We start from the raw sequence: 17597 nt of genomic DNA, 5'->3' as shown, positions 1-17597 counted from the left end.
AATCATATGGTTTCAAAGCATGCAATCACTATTAAACTTTATTTTCCTTTGTTTTATTTAGAAATATACTGTATACCTATTCTTTTAGGTATGCAGTTGAAACGCTAAATGTTTTTATGTGCAAAATCCTTTATTTGGTGTGAACACGCTATGAAAGGTCAACTCCTGAGAGTTGGTCTAAAACAACCTTCCCCAACCTGGTGCCCTCCAGATGTTGTTGGACTTGCATTTCCCATCATCCCTGACCATCAGCCATGTTGGTTGGAGCTGATGGGAGTTGTAGTCCAGCAACACCCCCAGCTTGGAGAAGTCTGGCCTCAATAGTTGTCAGCTTAACATTATCGCAGGTTATACGACATTAGTAGGGTATTCCTTTCAGTGAAATACAGATTCATTTTCCATTCATTTTATTTTTTTGAAGGGAAAGTAGAAACTAGGCTGATAGTCTGGACTGCTTCCATTTCTACTTCCAAAGGCATATAAACCCACCCCTGAACACCCCTCTTCTAGTTCCTGCTCCTAGAAGGTATTGCAGAATGTGGAATTGATTGTTGCTGGTGATACTGCTTTAGTCAATAGCTTACCGAGCTCTGTGCACATGTTGGAAACTGATCATTTACATCAGTTACAGAAACCTCGCAGGAACATTCAGATGATATTCCATCTGGACCTCCATCCCTGTCTGTGGCTCTCACAACCAGACTGTAGCTTGCATGTTCCTATATAAAAGTGAGGGGAAGGAAGGAAGACAAACGTTTAAACATTCACATTAGTGAGAAAGCACACTTCTACACTGTAGTGCTCTTTAATCTCATCGTGGAAAGTGTTTTATATGGACCATATTTTGTGGGAGGGATTTGGGTGTGTACTTGAACTTTAGGTAAAGGTACCCCTGCCCGTACGGGCCAGTCGTGTCCGACTCTAGGGTTGTGCGCCCATCTCACTTAAGAGGCCGGGGGCCAGCACTGTCCGGAGACACTTCCGGGTCACGTGGCCAGCGTGATGAAGCTGCTCTGGCGAGCCAGCACCAGCGCAGCACACGGAACGCCGTTTACCTTCCCGCTATAAAGCGGTACCTATTTATCTACTTGCACTTAAGGGTGCTTTCGAACTGCTAGGTGGGCAGGAGCTGGGACCAAAAGATGGGAGCTCACCCCGCTGCGGGTATTCGAACCGCCGACCATGCGATCAGCAAGCCCTAGGCACTGAGGTTTTACCCACAGCGCCATCCGCGTCCCACAATTAAAGTGGACTGAAGCGCTAGTAAACAAATCTCTCTCCCCCCCCCTTTAAAAAAGAATCTAACTTATTGTGCTTGAAAGTGTAAGGATGAATTTTCATTTAACAGCCCTGCAAACAAATAAGAATAATGCCTGAATAAAGAACAGAGGATATAAGTGAACCTCAGTGTAAGGTTTGTGCAAGAAAATCAGGACGAATTCTCAATAAACTGGTTGTCTGGAGGGATCCTATGATGTGATGTAATGGGAAAAATTATGAAGCATTTTAAGTGTCTTGTTCGTCTCTATTTCATTGACATCATTTTTCGCAATCTCATTCAATTTTGATGCAGAGTTCAATGGCATTTACTCCCAGGTTACAGCTTTCTGCATATCTGTCACTTCAACCCATCTTATCTTTCTGATCCCCCGCGCCCCCCCCCCCCCGGCTGATTTTCTCTTCTTGAATAGATGCACAATAGCCAATTATTTTGTGCTGACTTTTCAGAAAGCTTTCTTAAGTCCTGAATAGCTCTTTCCCCTAGCATACAAACTGTGGTATTTCTCAGGAAAAGCAATGCGGTATTTCTCAGGAAAAGCAATGTATTTTTACCTCTCTGTCAAGGATATTTGCAATGTGAAGTTCTCCAGTCTGTTTGTTCAAAATAAACTTTGATGGACCTCCAGGATTTTGACTCACAATCTTGAAGGCAATTTTGGAATTCAGGTTATTTGGCTCATCTGCATCTGTAGCAGTTATTTTCATCACCAATGTGTCTGGAAAGAAGGAGAGGACCACTCAAACAAAAACCTTAAGAGCTGCACTTCAGTTTATTAAAACTGTAAGGATGCCATAATTTGTGAATTCTCCAGTATCTTACTAAGAGGCATTTTCCAAAATATTAGGTATGTGTCAGGGAACTGTCATCAGGGCCGGAGGGAGAGAGCGGGCTCCGGAGGGATTCCAGAGAGCGTCCCGGGATGGGGAGAGGCAGCCCATCTTCTGGGGAAGAGAATCAGCGTAGCACCAGTAGAGAAGGGGGGCAGATGGGGGAATCGGCGAGGCGGTCCCATGACTCTTTGCCGGGGACCAGCAGGGAGAGTAAGGGTCCTCCGCTGCCTACACCCTCCTTGCGCAGAAGGCTTCCGCGCAGGGAGAGTAGGAGGAGACTAGGCGTCAAAGAGCTTCTTTGCTGGAAGAAGTTTAAGAAACGCCCACTGACGGATTCTGCCAGCGATTGAGACAGCCACGGGTGAGTAGCTGTCCGGACAGAAAAGGTTCACTCAGGCAACCCAGCCATGTGTTGGCACTGGCTTATGCACGAGCAACCCCTAGAACCATTACAGTATGTTTCAATGAAGTTCCCCAGTCTCTGCTAATCTGCAGCACTACAAATGTAGCAAACTCTGATGTGCCTTTAAAATGCATCATTTTGGTTATTTCTCTAAAGCAGGGACAGGGAACTTCTGCCCCCCCCCCCATGTCTCCAGCTCCCATCAGCTAGCATGACCAATTCTGAGGAATGATGGGAGTTGTAGTCTAGCAATCACCTGGAGGGACTACAGTTTCCCAGATCCCTACTCTACAGACACAGGGTTTTGGCCTGCAATCCTAAACCCACCCAAGAGCAGCACCCATTTAACACAATGAGGCTTACTTCTGAGTACAAGTGCATAGAATTGGGGAAAGGGCAACTGAATGAGGTGGGTGAGGAATCCCAGATTGAAATGGAACATGATGAGAAAGATAGATGCATACGTATTTTATCCAGTGGCAGAAATGGCTACAATGTGTTTGTAATGTACTTACTGTCCATGCTGCCCTCTGAAATTGACCCTGAAAACACAGATTGTGTAAATATGGGTGAATTGTCATTTACATCCAGAATCCGGACTCGAAGGTCAAGTGGTGTTTCCACCGATTGTCCAGTAACAACATTTATAGCAAAGCACTTAATCTGCATTAAGAAATAAAAAACAAAAAACAAAGATTAACTCAGAAGGCTTATGTAGTATTCAAAATACCTAAAACCATTCATTTGTTAGGTAAAATAATTTATCTAATTTAAAAATACTGCAGGATTAATAATAATAATGTTAACAACAATGTATTATAAAATACAGTCTGCCTTTCAAGGTGAATACCAGTGAGAAACAACAAAGCAAGCATAACCAACAAAATCAGCACTAAAAATAAAATGAGTGAAAACAGCAGAATGAATAATAAAAAACCTCCATAATAATTGTCCAGTAGTCACTTACGTTATAAAATCATCACCATTAGTCTACAACAAAGGAAACCCAGAAATTACCATATTTTCCCCTAAATTTTTGAAGTTTAAAATAAGGGGTCATCTTATATACGGATAGTGCATAGTGCATTTTCTTAATTTTGGGTTAAGAATTTTGGGTCGTCTTATACACGGGGGCGTCTTATACACAGAAAAATATGGTATGTGTTGCTCCTTAAAAGGCCCTGTAGTTCCCACCAGATGCATCTGCGATGTTAAGGGATGTAAGAACAACCCAGCTGGATTAGCCAAGTGGCTCATCTGGTCCAGACGCCTGTTCTCACAATGGGCAGCCAGATGCTCGCGGGAAGCCTGCATGCAGGACCAAGTTCAAGAGCACTCCCCCAATCTTGTGGTTTCCAGGAACTAGCATTCAGAAGCATACTGCCTCAGACAGATATTCTAGTTCTAGGTAGTAGAGGGGAAAAACGTTATAGTTTTGCAAACACATAGTACTTACAACAAACATTGGTGTCTCCTCTCGGTCTACTATTTTTGTTATATTAATTTCCCCAGTCTTTTGATTAATGATAAACACTCCAACAGGATGCTGATCAATTCCTACTCCAGAGATTCTGTATATAAGTGACTGAGTTTCTTCACAATCTGATCGGATCTGCAACAGAAAACAAAAAACAAAAATTAGCTATGTTTTTCTCAACCCTAGATTTACTTATGTATTTATTTAAATGTGTACAAATGGCTCTATATTCAAGGAACATTCTCATGAGATGGCCTACTCAAATCAGTAGTGTGGTAACAAAACAAAAAAAGGGTGTGTGTGTAAGATTTTGCTACTTGTTTCATGCAGCTGGCATACTTTGGTCTGGTTTAGATGCAGACCTTGGCTTAATAAACCATGGTTTATTAACCTAGGAGCAAGTGTCATTCTTGCAGTGTCATCCCCATCTTTCCAATGCCCCTTTCTCCTCACACGCCAGCTATGACATTTTGATTGTTGTTTCTTTAAACCATGGTTTCCCGCTATCTCCAAAATGCAAACAGTGGTTTCATCCTGGTTTATTCATCAAAATGTGAAACCAGGATATAAGTGCATGAGAGGAGAGGATGGGATAGTAGCACTAATTTTGATTATGTCCCCCAAGCCTCCAGGGCAAATTGAAGGGGCACAATGAGTTGTAGGGGGATGGAGGAACAGACAAGAGTTTCCTCTGCTTCTTGCACTGCAGGAGTGGAACTCTCTGGAGGGGCTTCTCCTGTCAGCAGCTGCAACTTCAGGTTGTTATCCGGTGTATCATTTATTGTAGGCTCGTCCAACTCCCTAAAGACTGCAATCTACTCCCAGTATAAAACAACTGGCAGTGATCTACCCATTGTCATGGGTGGGGGGGGGGGAGAGAGTTGCTGAGGTTTTTAAAGGAGAGGCTGGATTTCTTGAGCTTTTTTGTGGGGGGAGGGGAGGTCAGAGATGCTGATCTTATTTTTAGGGCAGAGTTGTTGAGAGACACTTTTAGTTATTATTACCACCCCCCCGACTCAACCTTGAAGAAGAAGATTCCAGCACTGTGTCTTGTTACAAAACATTACGGTAGCAATTCAACTAAGTTTTACTCAGAATAGATCGATTGAAATGAATGGATTAAAGTAGGCCTACACTAAGTAACACTTACAGTAATTGACTCCCATCCTAGCAAAGGGGGGCGGGGGGCAGCTGTCCCCCCAATCAATAAAAAACAATACAAATCTGCCCCCCTAACAAAAGCCTGCCCCCAAACAAAAATCCTGGCTATGCCCATGCACCCTTAGTCCTAGTCACACAACTAACCTTGATTTTAAAGAGAGTGTGTGTGAGTTAGACACCACACTTTCCAAAAAAATCTCCTAGACTGTAAAAAAACAGTTGTTGGTACTTTAAGTTTTTCCTCATTATCAACCTTTATCAGATCTTTGCTGTAAGTTTCTCACACTGAAACTGTGGAGTCATTTATTTAAGCCCAGTGGACTTTGCTACTTAGTCAGTACATGGGAGGATCTCTGCCTTGTTTGCTTGGTAATCTACAAGTGTTGCTTAGTAATTTACAAGTCTTGAACTCTTCTGATTTGCTTGGAACTTACCCTTGCAATTGGATTCCTCTTTGAATTATCTTCCCCTTCTCTACAGGCTGCAGCAAATTTAATCCATTCTCGTTTCTGCCTGTGGTGGCTTTTCCATCTCTCCATGCCTTTTTCATCCCATTCTTTCACCTTGAATAAACAGCACATGACCATTAAAAGGACTAAATGAACACCATGAGGACCAGTTGTTCTGAATATTGAATGTGGTTTGATGGAAAAGTGGGTGACTCAGGGTCAGGGTTCTGAAGGAGACAGGAGAAACACGTGGAAATAAGGCCCATGTCCAGGAAAGGATGTGTATGGTGGGTAAGAAGAGCTGGAGGAGGGCTGAATTTCATGTAACGGTTCAAAATAGGGTGTTTCGTCTGCAAGTCTTTGGTTCATATGTAATAGATTTGTAGGATGCACCAGCGAATAGCTGCTTTACATAGTGATCCTATGCTTTGAAAAACAAACAAAACCCTCAGAAGTCCCACTGTACTAAATAGCCCCTACTCCCTGATACCTGGGAGTAAGTCTCATTGAGCCTAAGTCTCATTGTCTAACTAGACAAGCATATGGTTGTGCGGCTAATCACACTGTGGTGATTAAATTACCTGAACATGAAAAGCAGCAGTGCTGAACTCCAAGGATACCTAGAAGTGGAACAAGAAAGAACAGTCAGCGCAATGCTCACCTTAATTTCCCCCACTTATAGAGCTCATAGAAACCCATCTCATCTATGTCTTTCAAAGTCTGCATCCTCAGCCTTCATATCGCTAAAATGTATACAGATTAAAAAGTAAGAATCTGATTCCACAGTGTCCTTGCACAGGTCCATTCCCTGTCCTGTATATTCTCCTTCACATTATGGCCACCTCTTCAATTAAACCAATGGATTTCATGCCCCTCTCACTACTAGGGAATGCAATATGTAAATATGAATTTGCAAGCATCTGTATAATGAATAGTCAAAACAAGAACAATTTCTCATTTTATTCATGAATGTGAAATGCAAGTCAGTGAAATCTCTAAATCTCTATTGTAATATATGCATCAGATTACAAGCAGATTTTTTTAGGGCCTGTCCTCATGTTGGCTGCATATTTAAAAGCACCACACTGTGCAAACAGATATCTTTATATTCACACCAGAGATTTTTACAGAATGCAAACATTAGATGAAAATGAGATCATGCTCATGTGACCATAGAAATTTCAGTCAGCCATGTCTTAATCTACTAACAAAAATAAAAGTAAGTCAACTCCAAGCATTTCATTAGTGAATTTTTTTTTTTTTGCACACACCATCCTGGGCACCCACAGGGTCCCCTACTCAACAACAACAATGCCAATTGATAAGTCACCCTTCACCCACAGAGGCCGCCTGAGACTCCAGTGACAGTGTTGAATAAAGGAGCGCTCCCAGAATATGGATCTGCTCCTTCCAGAGGACTTGGGACACATAACACTTCTCTCTTTTCAGGATTCAGCTGCAGTTTATTGGTCCACAGGTAACCCATCACTGCCTCCAAGCACTGGTTTAACACCTCACCTGCCTCTCTTGACTCAGTTGGAACAGAGTTGGGATGTCATCTGCATATTGATGACACTCTGTAATGAATAGAATAGGTTGTGGGGAGTGCTTTGTTGCAGTGAGGTTTCGGTGGCCAACAACAGTTTCCCCAGCTTTCAAATGTGGCCACGGGTCCAAAAAGGTTAGCAACCCCTGTGTGTTCTTCACACATGTTCAGACAGCTGCTTCCTCCTCTTTAAACACAAGCCATTGTTCTGGGGGTATCAGATTGTATTGGAGGGAATGCTTGCTGAGTGAACTAGTAGAAACACACAGCCTTTTTATCACCCGTCTTCAGACAACTGTTCAGCTCATTCTCTTACTGACCTTCAGTTATAACTTTGCCCCAAAGCCAAAGGACGACATGCTGGCATTGCACATAACAAAACTTTAGAGAAATGGGGGAGAACTTCAAGCTCAGGAGGTCCTTCTTTCTGACCCTGAGGAATCTCCCTAGACAACCCCTCCGCAGGCCACACCCCTCACTAGTGCTGTTCCACACCCTCCTTGAATGTTTTAACCTGGCTGGAACAGGCCCTTGCACTGTGAAAATGCCACTTCCTTGCCTGAATGGAGTTATTTGCTTATAGAAACCCCTTCCTTAGCTGTGGCTGGAATGTAGCCTATGATGCAAAAGTAAGAATCACCATCACTGTTCCCCTCTACCCCCAACACTTTGGATCTTGCATGTGCCCTCCACAAGGTTTTCCACAAGGGGATGTGGCTTTTGGGATGAAAAGCCCCCCCCCCCCCCCCCGCTTTAGAGGTTCTACCTTCTTCCTGACTGACAAGTCACATCTCAAATGTGGAAGACTTTTGGGAGCACTCTCCAACAAAGCATGAACAGATGTTCAGAGTGAAGCATCTGGTTGTGTATATACAATACTTTGGATTCCTGCCTTTTCTATTAACTTCAATTAAATTTAGATCAAATTCTTTTGGGCAAGATTCACTGAGTCTTGGACTTCCACTTGCATAAGGGGCTTCTCCCCTCATCTCCCTGTTTGTTTCCTGCACCTCCAAATTTGACATGGGTGGTGTCAGGCAAAACCCCAGAACAGCATGTTTAGGAGAGGATTGTTCTGTTTGGCAAAGCAATATGTTTGCCCTGACAGAATGATCAACATAGCACCATGTTGAATTCCTCTATTTGAGTGCACGTGGGCAGGCAGATTTGCCCCAAAGTTCCCATCATCATCAATTTACTTAGACTGCTTTTAGCAGGTTAAAAAGATTGGGAACTTGAGGAGCAAAAGAAAAAAGGACAAATGTAGATGATGATGGGGGGAACCCAATGTAAATTTCACAGCAAACTAGCAACAGTAGACGTCTTTTAAAATATATATGAATGAGAGTCAAATAAAACTCTGTTTTACAGGTTACATAAAAGACAGGTTAGCTTTATGAGAAACACAGTCATCTGAGCATCTGTATGGATGGTAATTTTCCAACAATCATCCTCAACATGGTGCATTCAGCTTCCATCACTCTGGCCAGGGGTGCCAACTTGAATAAAATATTGGGGGGTCCAGGTAAACCCTGCCCCACATAATCAATCACAAGGCTCAGCACACACAACATTTGAATGGCAATGGCCATCAACTTGGGGGGGGGGGCTCAAATATTTTATTGGGGGACGAAGGGATCTCACCCCCTTGGATTTGGCTCCTATGAGCCTGGCTGAGGTTGATGGGAGTGGTAGTACAAAACAGCTGGAAAGCATCACTTGGAGAAGGCTGATTTATCATATGTGGGCTGAGGTGGGGGGGCATACAATTTGACTAATAATAAACAACTATCTGACTTTTAGAAGACATCTGAAGGCAGCCCTGTTTAGGGAAGTTTTTAATGTCTGATGTTCTATTGTATTTTTAAAATTTTGTTGGAAGCTTCACAGAGTGGCTGGGGAAACCCAGCCAGATGAGCGGGTATAAATAAATAATTATTATTATTATTATTATTATTATTATTATTATTATTTATGATATGTTAGCAAGTCTGAGTTGAAAAAGATTGAGGGGAGGAGTTAAGGCTCTCTTTCCAAATTAGAGATATAAGTATCAGTCCTTCTGTAGCCAAAGTGTCAATATCCACTTGCAAGAGGCGAGTTTTGTATGCAGAATAATAAAGATCAATCTTCAGAAGGGAAAGTCCAAGGGAATTCCCCAAAACAAACTAATGAATAAGACTGAGCATATTCAATTATGGCCTGGCCACAGAATCCTGACTGACTGTTGGGGTGGGTGGGGTGGGGTGGAAATGGAATGTAGTATCACAGAGAAGAGCATGGGTGACTGGATGTAATCATGAACACCAAAATATACAGCACTGCAAAATGTTGCTGTTGCAGGTTCATTCTATTTCTGACGTTCAGGTTCCATTGCTTATGTCGCCAAAACAGACCCACCACCCCACAAGAGGTAATTAGCAACAGGCTTACGAGAAACCCAAGATTTGCAGAACTACAGAAGACTTTTGGGGAGGGGAACACTAAGGGGCAGGAAACCTGCGAGCAACCCAAGGAGAATAATTATCCAAATACGGTAACTCTTAAGTGGTACAGTCCAGGACCCACCCGCTGGATCATCACCTTGTCGCGGCTTGCCTGTTCCTATGACCCTTGTGAGTGAAGCCGTCAGGAATCTCACACTTCCAGCAGGGTCACCCAAGGAAGTAAGGTCAAAGGGAAGGAGCTAGAGAAAGAATGACCCAAGAAGTCCTCAATGGCAGAACAGGCGGATGATAACAAGCGGTATGTTACAACGGCTGTGAAGGCGGATGAAATCTGCAGAGGCCTCAAACTCAGGACGCAAGGGAGAAACGTGCTAAGAGGAAGGCATGCTTGGCAAATCCACACCATGATCAACTCCTGCCCAGAAACCAATGTCCCCACTGTGGAAGAACATGTGGATCCAGAATTGGCCTCCATAGTCACTTACAGACTCACTGTTAAAGCCGTGTTTATGGAAGACAATCTTACTCGGCTGCGAATGATCGCCAAAGAAGTAGACAGTCCAGGAGGGCTGTATTCCAACAGATGGTATCAATGACAACTTCATAGGCAGGCTAAGGGGCAGCCCCTTTTAAGTCTGCACTAACTACTTTCTCCAAATATTTGAATGAACAGAGCACAAAAGATGACTACTGACACTCAGACACAGTTTATTACCTCAAAGAACAAAGGCAGATCTACTCCACCTATAAAGATGGGCCTGGTCTGCATTTAGTAAGCATTAACCTATTAAAATTCAGCATGTGGTTTTGTCTCACCATCCCATGAGAAAATTCTAATTTGCACCTCCACTTTTCTTCTTCTGTGGTCCAGGCAACATGAATGCTTGCTATGGCTGCTAACTTATTTAGCACTTCTTATTTCCAAAATGGATGGTGATCTTTCTTAGCTCAGTTGTCATGACAAACTTATGATATACTTTACTATCTGTTTATTTAACAACATTTTTATACCACTTAAAATCATCAATAAAAATAAATATTAGAGGGGGAAATGCCACATATGTAGGTGTTTTGAGAACCATGTACAGCCTTAGGGAAGTAAGAAATGGTATTGGGAGCAACACAATGCTGGAAGATCTTGTACCAATACTACTTCCCACTTCCCTAAGGCTACAGCTGGTTCTTAAAAGCCTACATATGTAGTAATTTTCTGCAATATGTTGAGTTAAATTCAGAGTGTGGTGGTGGCAAGCAGACAAAGGGATGTCAAGTAGGGTTGACTTTTCCCTTTGGCTACTGTGGACTGAAATAGTGAAAAGGCCTTAAGTGCAGTACAAATGAATGCCAAATAATCATGGACTTCACGGATCTGATGCACATCAAAGTGCATTCCAAATCATCCATTCCACAGATATGCCTCCTGTTAGACATTCGTTGGTTTTCCTGTACAAGTGTAGGAGTTGTCCAAAGTCATCGTTAGAATTGCTACAACTGCAGTTAGAGACTCACATGATTTACCCCATCCATACAGTATGTGTCTCTTGGAATGAAACATTTTACTAGTCCTGTTGAGTGTTACTTACTAATGGAAATATTCTGGTAGAAAGCTCAATGGAACTAGCACATAGCTTTAAGACTGTCTATAATATAGCCAATGTTGCCATTCTTAAATCTATGAATTACAGTTACATCACTGCAAGTTTATAGTAAAAAGCCACTGGACTGGGATAACTCATATAATGAAGAGAACAATCCACTGAGAACTTTTCCTGCACAAATTCCTTTGAGAGGTACGGGAGATACATATAAAAGCATCATAATGTTTTCATGGATTTTGACGGGGTTTGGATAGAATATCTTCTTATGGTATTTTTGCCCATTTGCAACAGAGACACACTAACTGCAACTCATGAGTATGCATTATTTTTGCTATCTTAGCCAAGAACTAATTCGGGGAAACATATATGTGTTTATTTCTTCTTTTGCAAAAAGGGAAGAAGATTGTTTCCTGCCAGTTCTGCTTCTGAAAAGGAGAAGAATGTATATATTAAAAAACCCCAAAAAACTTCTCATGAACATTGTCCATGTAGTGGAACTATCTTCTCTTTTTACTTATGACCACTGTAGGTCTCTCATCACTGAGGGATAAATGATTATATATATGTATGTATGTAATTACTAATATTTAATTTTTATGTGTATATGCCACCTTCCCCCAAGAAGCTGAAGACAGCCAACATGGTTCTCCCTCCATTTTATACTCACAACAACCCTGCAAGGTAGGTTAAGGTAAGATATATACTGGCTGGCCCCAGATCACCCAGTAAGCTTCATGGCTCTTTGAGAATTTGAGTCCAGGTCTCCCCAATCCTAGCACAACATTCAGCAATGCACCAAAGGTCATTAGTGAGCCATCAATCAAGGGCATAGTTGGTTGCAATATACAGCAGCATGGTGTGGGAGAAATGTTCCTTGATCTGAACTTAATATTTGATATTTTTACTCAATGTGGGGGGTGATTTATTGTGGCATATTAAATTATGTGCACCAGGCCAAGAAATAAGTCTTTTGCTGCATTTGCTTTGATGCAAAATTTCTCATGCCAACAAGGACAGTGGTAAATTCAAGATGCTCATGTGGATTGTGAGAAAGGAAAATGGACACTCTAGAAACCAGCACTCATTAATACATTCAAGAGTTTCCAAGATACATGCAGATTCCTGCCTGCCTCTAAAAGTTTCCCATGCATTTCAGTGGATGGAAGTTAAATCAGCACGTGCATTCCTTTGTGGGTGTTGTTCAACTCTCTCTAGTACAGTGATTTATTCCACTGTTCAGACAGGATTTCTGAAGTTATTGATCTTCCGATGCTTGAAGCAGAAATCCTAAACACGCTTAATTGGGAGTAACCCCAGTTGGACTCAGAATGACTTACTTCCAAGTAAACATGTATTAGTCCATGTGTTGTTTAAGGGATGAATTGAAAAAAATTGAATGTTTTAAATGTTTGAACCCAGATTCCCAAAGTCTGAGTAGTTATTTCAGATTTGCAAGACTGCAAAAGAGATCAGCTTCAGAGTTCCATTTCTTTAATATGCTGCTCCACAACTTCTACTTCAAAGCCATTTACAAACATGAATTAATTAACTACTATCAGTGCCAAGGCAATATTACATGCAATTATGGCATACTCCCTGCTCCACCTACTTGAATCCAAGTGACTGAACATGCCCTTAATTCCTGATCTGTTCTCTTTCCCAGTGCTGTTCTTTTTAGGAGTTGAGCCTGTCTCTTTGAAGTCAGGCAGGGTATTGCTGTGAACAGGGCTGAGTATTCAAGCGCATTATACTATTAGTCATCTTTGTGCCATTGTAGTGTGCAGTTGTGTCAGCATTTTGGACTATGCATTTTATTCCTGCGCCAAAACTCCCACTGAAGAAGATTAGATCTTTCCTTTTATTACATTTATTTCCAAAGTTCTGTAACTTTGCAGTCAAAATCCTGGCAAATGGCGTCTTCAAGCCTAAACACCATTATATGGTTAGAAATCCCACAGAAATCAACAACTCAAACAGGATGTGTATCCATGTAATTGCATTCATGATTCAGGCCTAAATATCTAGGTACCTGGTATCTGTCTTCAAGTAATGTTTCTTTTTTAAAAAGTTGATGTTTAAATCCAAGCTAAGTAATTGCATTCATGAATGTTAATAGCTTCTTTGTTTTGTTTTTTAATTAAGAAAGGTAATTGTATTTCAAGGACACCTGCAGAATTATGGGCCAAAACCTGAATTCCAGAAATAAATTTGCCAACAATTTTCAAATTTGTTTTTCTTCCAAGTTCAGGTAACAAGTCCATATATGTGACACTTGTTTCTAATTATGTAGAAAGCCAGCACCATCCCTTTGAGCTAATGGATGTAGCAAATAGTCAGCTTTGGAAACCCAGGATGACTTTAATTCAGAGTGAATGGGAATAATCTATATTATTGCTTAATAGATAAATTGTACTTTTCTTGGGCTGCAGTATAGGGAATATGCAGGGTCCCTAAGGATAATTGAGTCCTTAAACAAATTGGCCTCTGATCACATTCCAGAAGTTCAGCTCACAATAGGAAGGTTTGTGGTGGCATCATTAAATAACCCATTTTTTTGGTGCATGACACACCACCCATGTGCCAAGTGATCTTGTAACTGAGCTCTGAGCATGCACTAGACTGTAGCCATTCAGGTCAACATCCAGACTATCTTTCAAAAGGCTTAAACATGCTGAACTCTTAATACAGTGGTACCTCAGGTTAAGTACTTAATTCGTTCCGGAGGTCCGTTCTTAACCTGAAACTGTTCTTAACCTGAAGCACCACTTTCACTAATGGGGCCTCCTGCTGCTGCCGCACCGTCAGAGCACGATTTCTGTTCTCATCCTGAAGCAAAGTTCTTAACCTGAAGCACTATTTCTGGGTTAGCGGAGTGTGTAACCTGAAGCGTATGTAACCTGAAGTGTATGTAACCCGAGGTACCACTGTACTGGATTGTCATCACAAACCTGTATGCAATGCCTCATCCTGGATAAGATTACTTAGTCTCAGTTTGCTGTGACACTTCATTAAAAATACATACAAGTAATCTAGCTTTTTATTTTAATAATTGGAAGGGAAAATGAAGGTGTCTGGGTGAAACAATGAACAAGAGAATTGGCCAAGTGGAGATGGCATAAACTAGTTTTCATCAGGCAGGTGGTAAAGAAAAAATGCACTGCCTTCATGAAGCAAGCCTGTACAAGTACTATGAACACAGCCCAAACAGAAAAATCAGTATTTTGCAGCGAGTACTCTTTGGATCAAGCAGGTGCTGAAAATTCAGATCAGATGGGGAAATATATACTGACTCCCTCCCAGACCAGAACATTTGTTTCAAAATAAAATTGCTAGTTTTATTATTGCTAGTATTATGATGCATATCATAATAGACATTGTGTGTGTGTGTGTGAGAGAGAGAGAGAGAGAGAGAGATTCTGTGGTTTGGGAAACTCCACATTATGAAGAGATTTCTCTTACTTCTGCCTGTGAAGTCCCCTCAGTGATCATGCTCTCAAACAAAGATTTGGATATGCCGAAGAGCTTGGGAAATGCCTGTAAGATTACTGGCCTTTCTCTCCTCCACACCCAGGCAATGCAAAGTTACAAACTTCAAAGAAAAACCCCATTCACTTTAAAAGACCCACACCCCATTGGGTTCATTGGAGTAGTTGCACAGTTATTTGGATGAAGGCCTCTACAGATGACACCTGTGTTTATAGACATTTTCTCAGCTTTGTCAAGAGACGGCTAAAAATAGACCTGTTTCATATGCTAAAAGAGACACTCTTCCCAAATAAATGTCAGAAGGCACACCTAACATAAATCTCTGTACTTAAACCCCAGCCTTAAGAAATGCATGCTATTTAATTATTGGGTCTTGGTCTACAGATAATAATGAAAAAGATGTATCAATGGCCCAGTCTAATTTCTAAGAGCAAGCAACATTCCAGGCTTTGAAGAGACCTGAATCTTGCACCAAACATGTAGGTACTGATTCATTGCTTTGCTTTTTGCCAGCCCTTAAGTTATTCACTTGGCAGCTGACTTCATTGATTAGTTCTGATTTATCAAGTGTGAAATTGTTAATTGGGCATTGCTTCTTTCCTTTAAGCAATGAACAGCAGAGTTTCGCTCTGCCACATCATCTTAGAAAAATTTGATACATTACCAGTAGGAAAGGTGGTGGTGGTGGGGAATGTGCAAATTTACATTTGGTCTGAAGAAATCCTATTTGAGAACAGATTGCAAAGAATTCTGTAGCATTCTTAAGATTATAAGGTCACTTGCAACTGGTGCCATTTTTGTGCCACAACTCTTCATGAACACCTCCACCATTCACTTAGAATGGCAATGGTGGCCATCTGAGAGGTGCCGGAACTGAGTTCCAGCAAGTTCCAGCTGAAAACCCCCACTTGCAACCATTCTAAGTGCAAGAAAAAGCAATACAAATTACGATAAATGGAGTTACATGACAATATGGACTATGCAGCAAGGCCTCCAAGGCCACCAAGTTCTGTCTCTACAATCTCTCAACATTTGATTGCTTCAACATGCCTAAATGTCACTTCTTCCACAGATAGCACTTTCCCGTGTATAAGAAAAACAAACGCAGCCCAAAGCTCTTACATAAAGAAGTACCATGCTGACGAATTTTCCTGTTTGCACATGTATCTAGAAGCAGGTTTTCAGTGACAGACTGGAGAAATCTAACTCCGAGGGATTTGAGCATCAAATCCCAATAATAAACAGCAAACTATACAATCTTCATGCAGTACAGGAAAAACAATATATGCCTGGATAAAGATTGAAAGAGTTTGTCCAAAGGTTTCCACTTTTTTGCTAGAAAGCATACTAGCAAAAACAGATAACAAGGGATTGCTCGTTATATAGAGTGGCTTTCAACTAAGTCATACTTGAACTAGACCCTTGACTAACACGTCCATTGATTACAATGTGCAGTGAGCCCTCTCCCAGGAGTATCTTGCTCTCTGTTTTGGATATTAAACATCTAAATAAATGGATTTAATTATATTTAGAGTAGATGGGTGGTTCTGTTACTGGGCAATCCCATCATCATTTGCTCAGAAGTAAGCTCGGTCAATTTCTATGGGATTTACTCCCGAGCAAGTTAATACAGAATTGTAACAAAAGTCTTCCTCCCCCCTTCCCCAGTCTTCACTTCCGATTTACAATGCAGGAATAACCAAAGCACAGAGAATTACCAGCATCGCCAGCACAAGAACTTGAAAAGTAACACTGGGTTTGAAAACAATTCTCTTAAAATCCATTCTTACCGTTAAAATGAACAGCACAGCGGCTGCTCTGTAAGTTAGCCAATCCATTGCATCTGTTGTCTCTTAGGTCCAAGAAAGGGACGATAACACTCCAGGTGGCTGTGCCCTTCCCCCCCACCCCTTGTGACAGTGCCTGTAAAAAGACACTGCGTAGATGTTCTTTCACCCAGGCTTTGGAGGAGTCTCTGACTTCCTCAGATCAGAGCACTGAAGATGCTGCTTAACCAAGTGTGTTCCTCCACCCAAAACCTTTGGGCAGGTCTTGAAATGCTTGACAACATCATTATTGCTCCAGGGGGAAAGCCAAAGACACACCTTGATACTTTTTGCGATGAAACACTTTGCTGGGCACCAAACAGAGCATTATAGAGAGAGACAAGACAGGCTGTACTGGGGAACTACTGAATGAAAGTCAGAATTACCCACTACCACTACACAAAAAGCTGCACTTGTAAATTTTGGGCAGGTCCACACAACGGCAGGATCCCAAGTTTCACAAACCAATTTGATATTGCTGCTCCAAGTCCTAGGAGCCCACTTCCTGTGGGCATTTGGAGGTGATATTTCCACCTACCTCCAATAATATTTTTATATGGGTTCCTCCAGCCATTGGTAAATGATGGAACTCTGGAGAAGCAGAGGGAAAGAACAACACAAACTTTGGATTTGTCCCCTTTCCTTGACATCATATAGATCTTTCTGGTGCCAGCTTAACTAAAGAGAATGCCAATAGCAGTCTTCTGCTTACTTTCAGTTTTGAGAAGCAATGTGAATTAAAGTCACCATATAAATAAAGCAAAGTTTAAAAATAATAATCCCCCGTGTTCTCATAATAGCTCCCCTGCCTTCAAATTTCCCCATTCATTTTAATGCCTGAGGACTCAATATAAAAAGCTGATCCTCCATTGAAGTCCTTGGAGTTATGGAAGCATCATAGTATATAGATTACATGTAAATGTGTCTATTTTGTTTCTTATTGTATTTCTTATCTAGTTCCCTAGATCAGCTTGATATTCTTTGAAAAGAATAGTGTTTTTAAAATGTATTGAAAAGCTTATTTGGTTGAGTACTCTCACAGACCACAAAGAGGTGTGACAAGCAGAAGTCTATCCTTGACCAGTTAAACAG

The 17597-nt window shown here is 41.5% G+C and overlaps 1 protein-coding gene across 1 annotated transcript in view; it reads right to left on the bottom strand.

Annotated features, from left to right (window-relative positions):
• LOC307219572 (uncharacterized protein) overlaps positions 1-16662 on the bottom strand; it is a 74320-nt gene extending 57658 nt beyond the window's left edge. Inside the window, exons 1-7 of the mRNA XM_079982816.1 lie at positions 16470-16662; positions 6184-6222; positions 5588-5716; positions 3972-4127; positions 3031-3178; positions 1834-1997; positions 585-719 (exon numbers count right to left, since the gene is read on the bottom strand). Coding sequence (XP_079838942.1) covers positions 585-719; positions 1834-1997; positions 3031-3178; positions 3972-4127; positions 5588-5716; positions 6184-6222; positions 16470-16517 — 819 coding nt within the window. The 5' untranslated portion in view covers positions 16518-16662. The remainder of the gene's footprint in view (positions 1-584; positions 720-1833; positions 1998-3030; positions 3179-3971; positions 4128-5587; positions 5717-6183; positions 6223-16469) is intronic.
• Between the last annotated feature and the right edge of the window lie 935 nt (positions 16663-17597).

This window comes from Podarcis cretensis (genome assembly GCF_951804945.1).
Source record: "Podarcis cretensis genome assembly, chromosome: 7".
NCBI lineage: Eukaryota > Metazoa > Chordata > Lepidosauria > Squamata > Lacertidae > Podarcis > Podarcis cretensis.
This window is presented reverse-complemented; position numbering and strand designations above follow the sequence as displayed.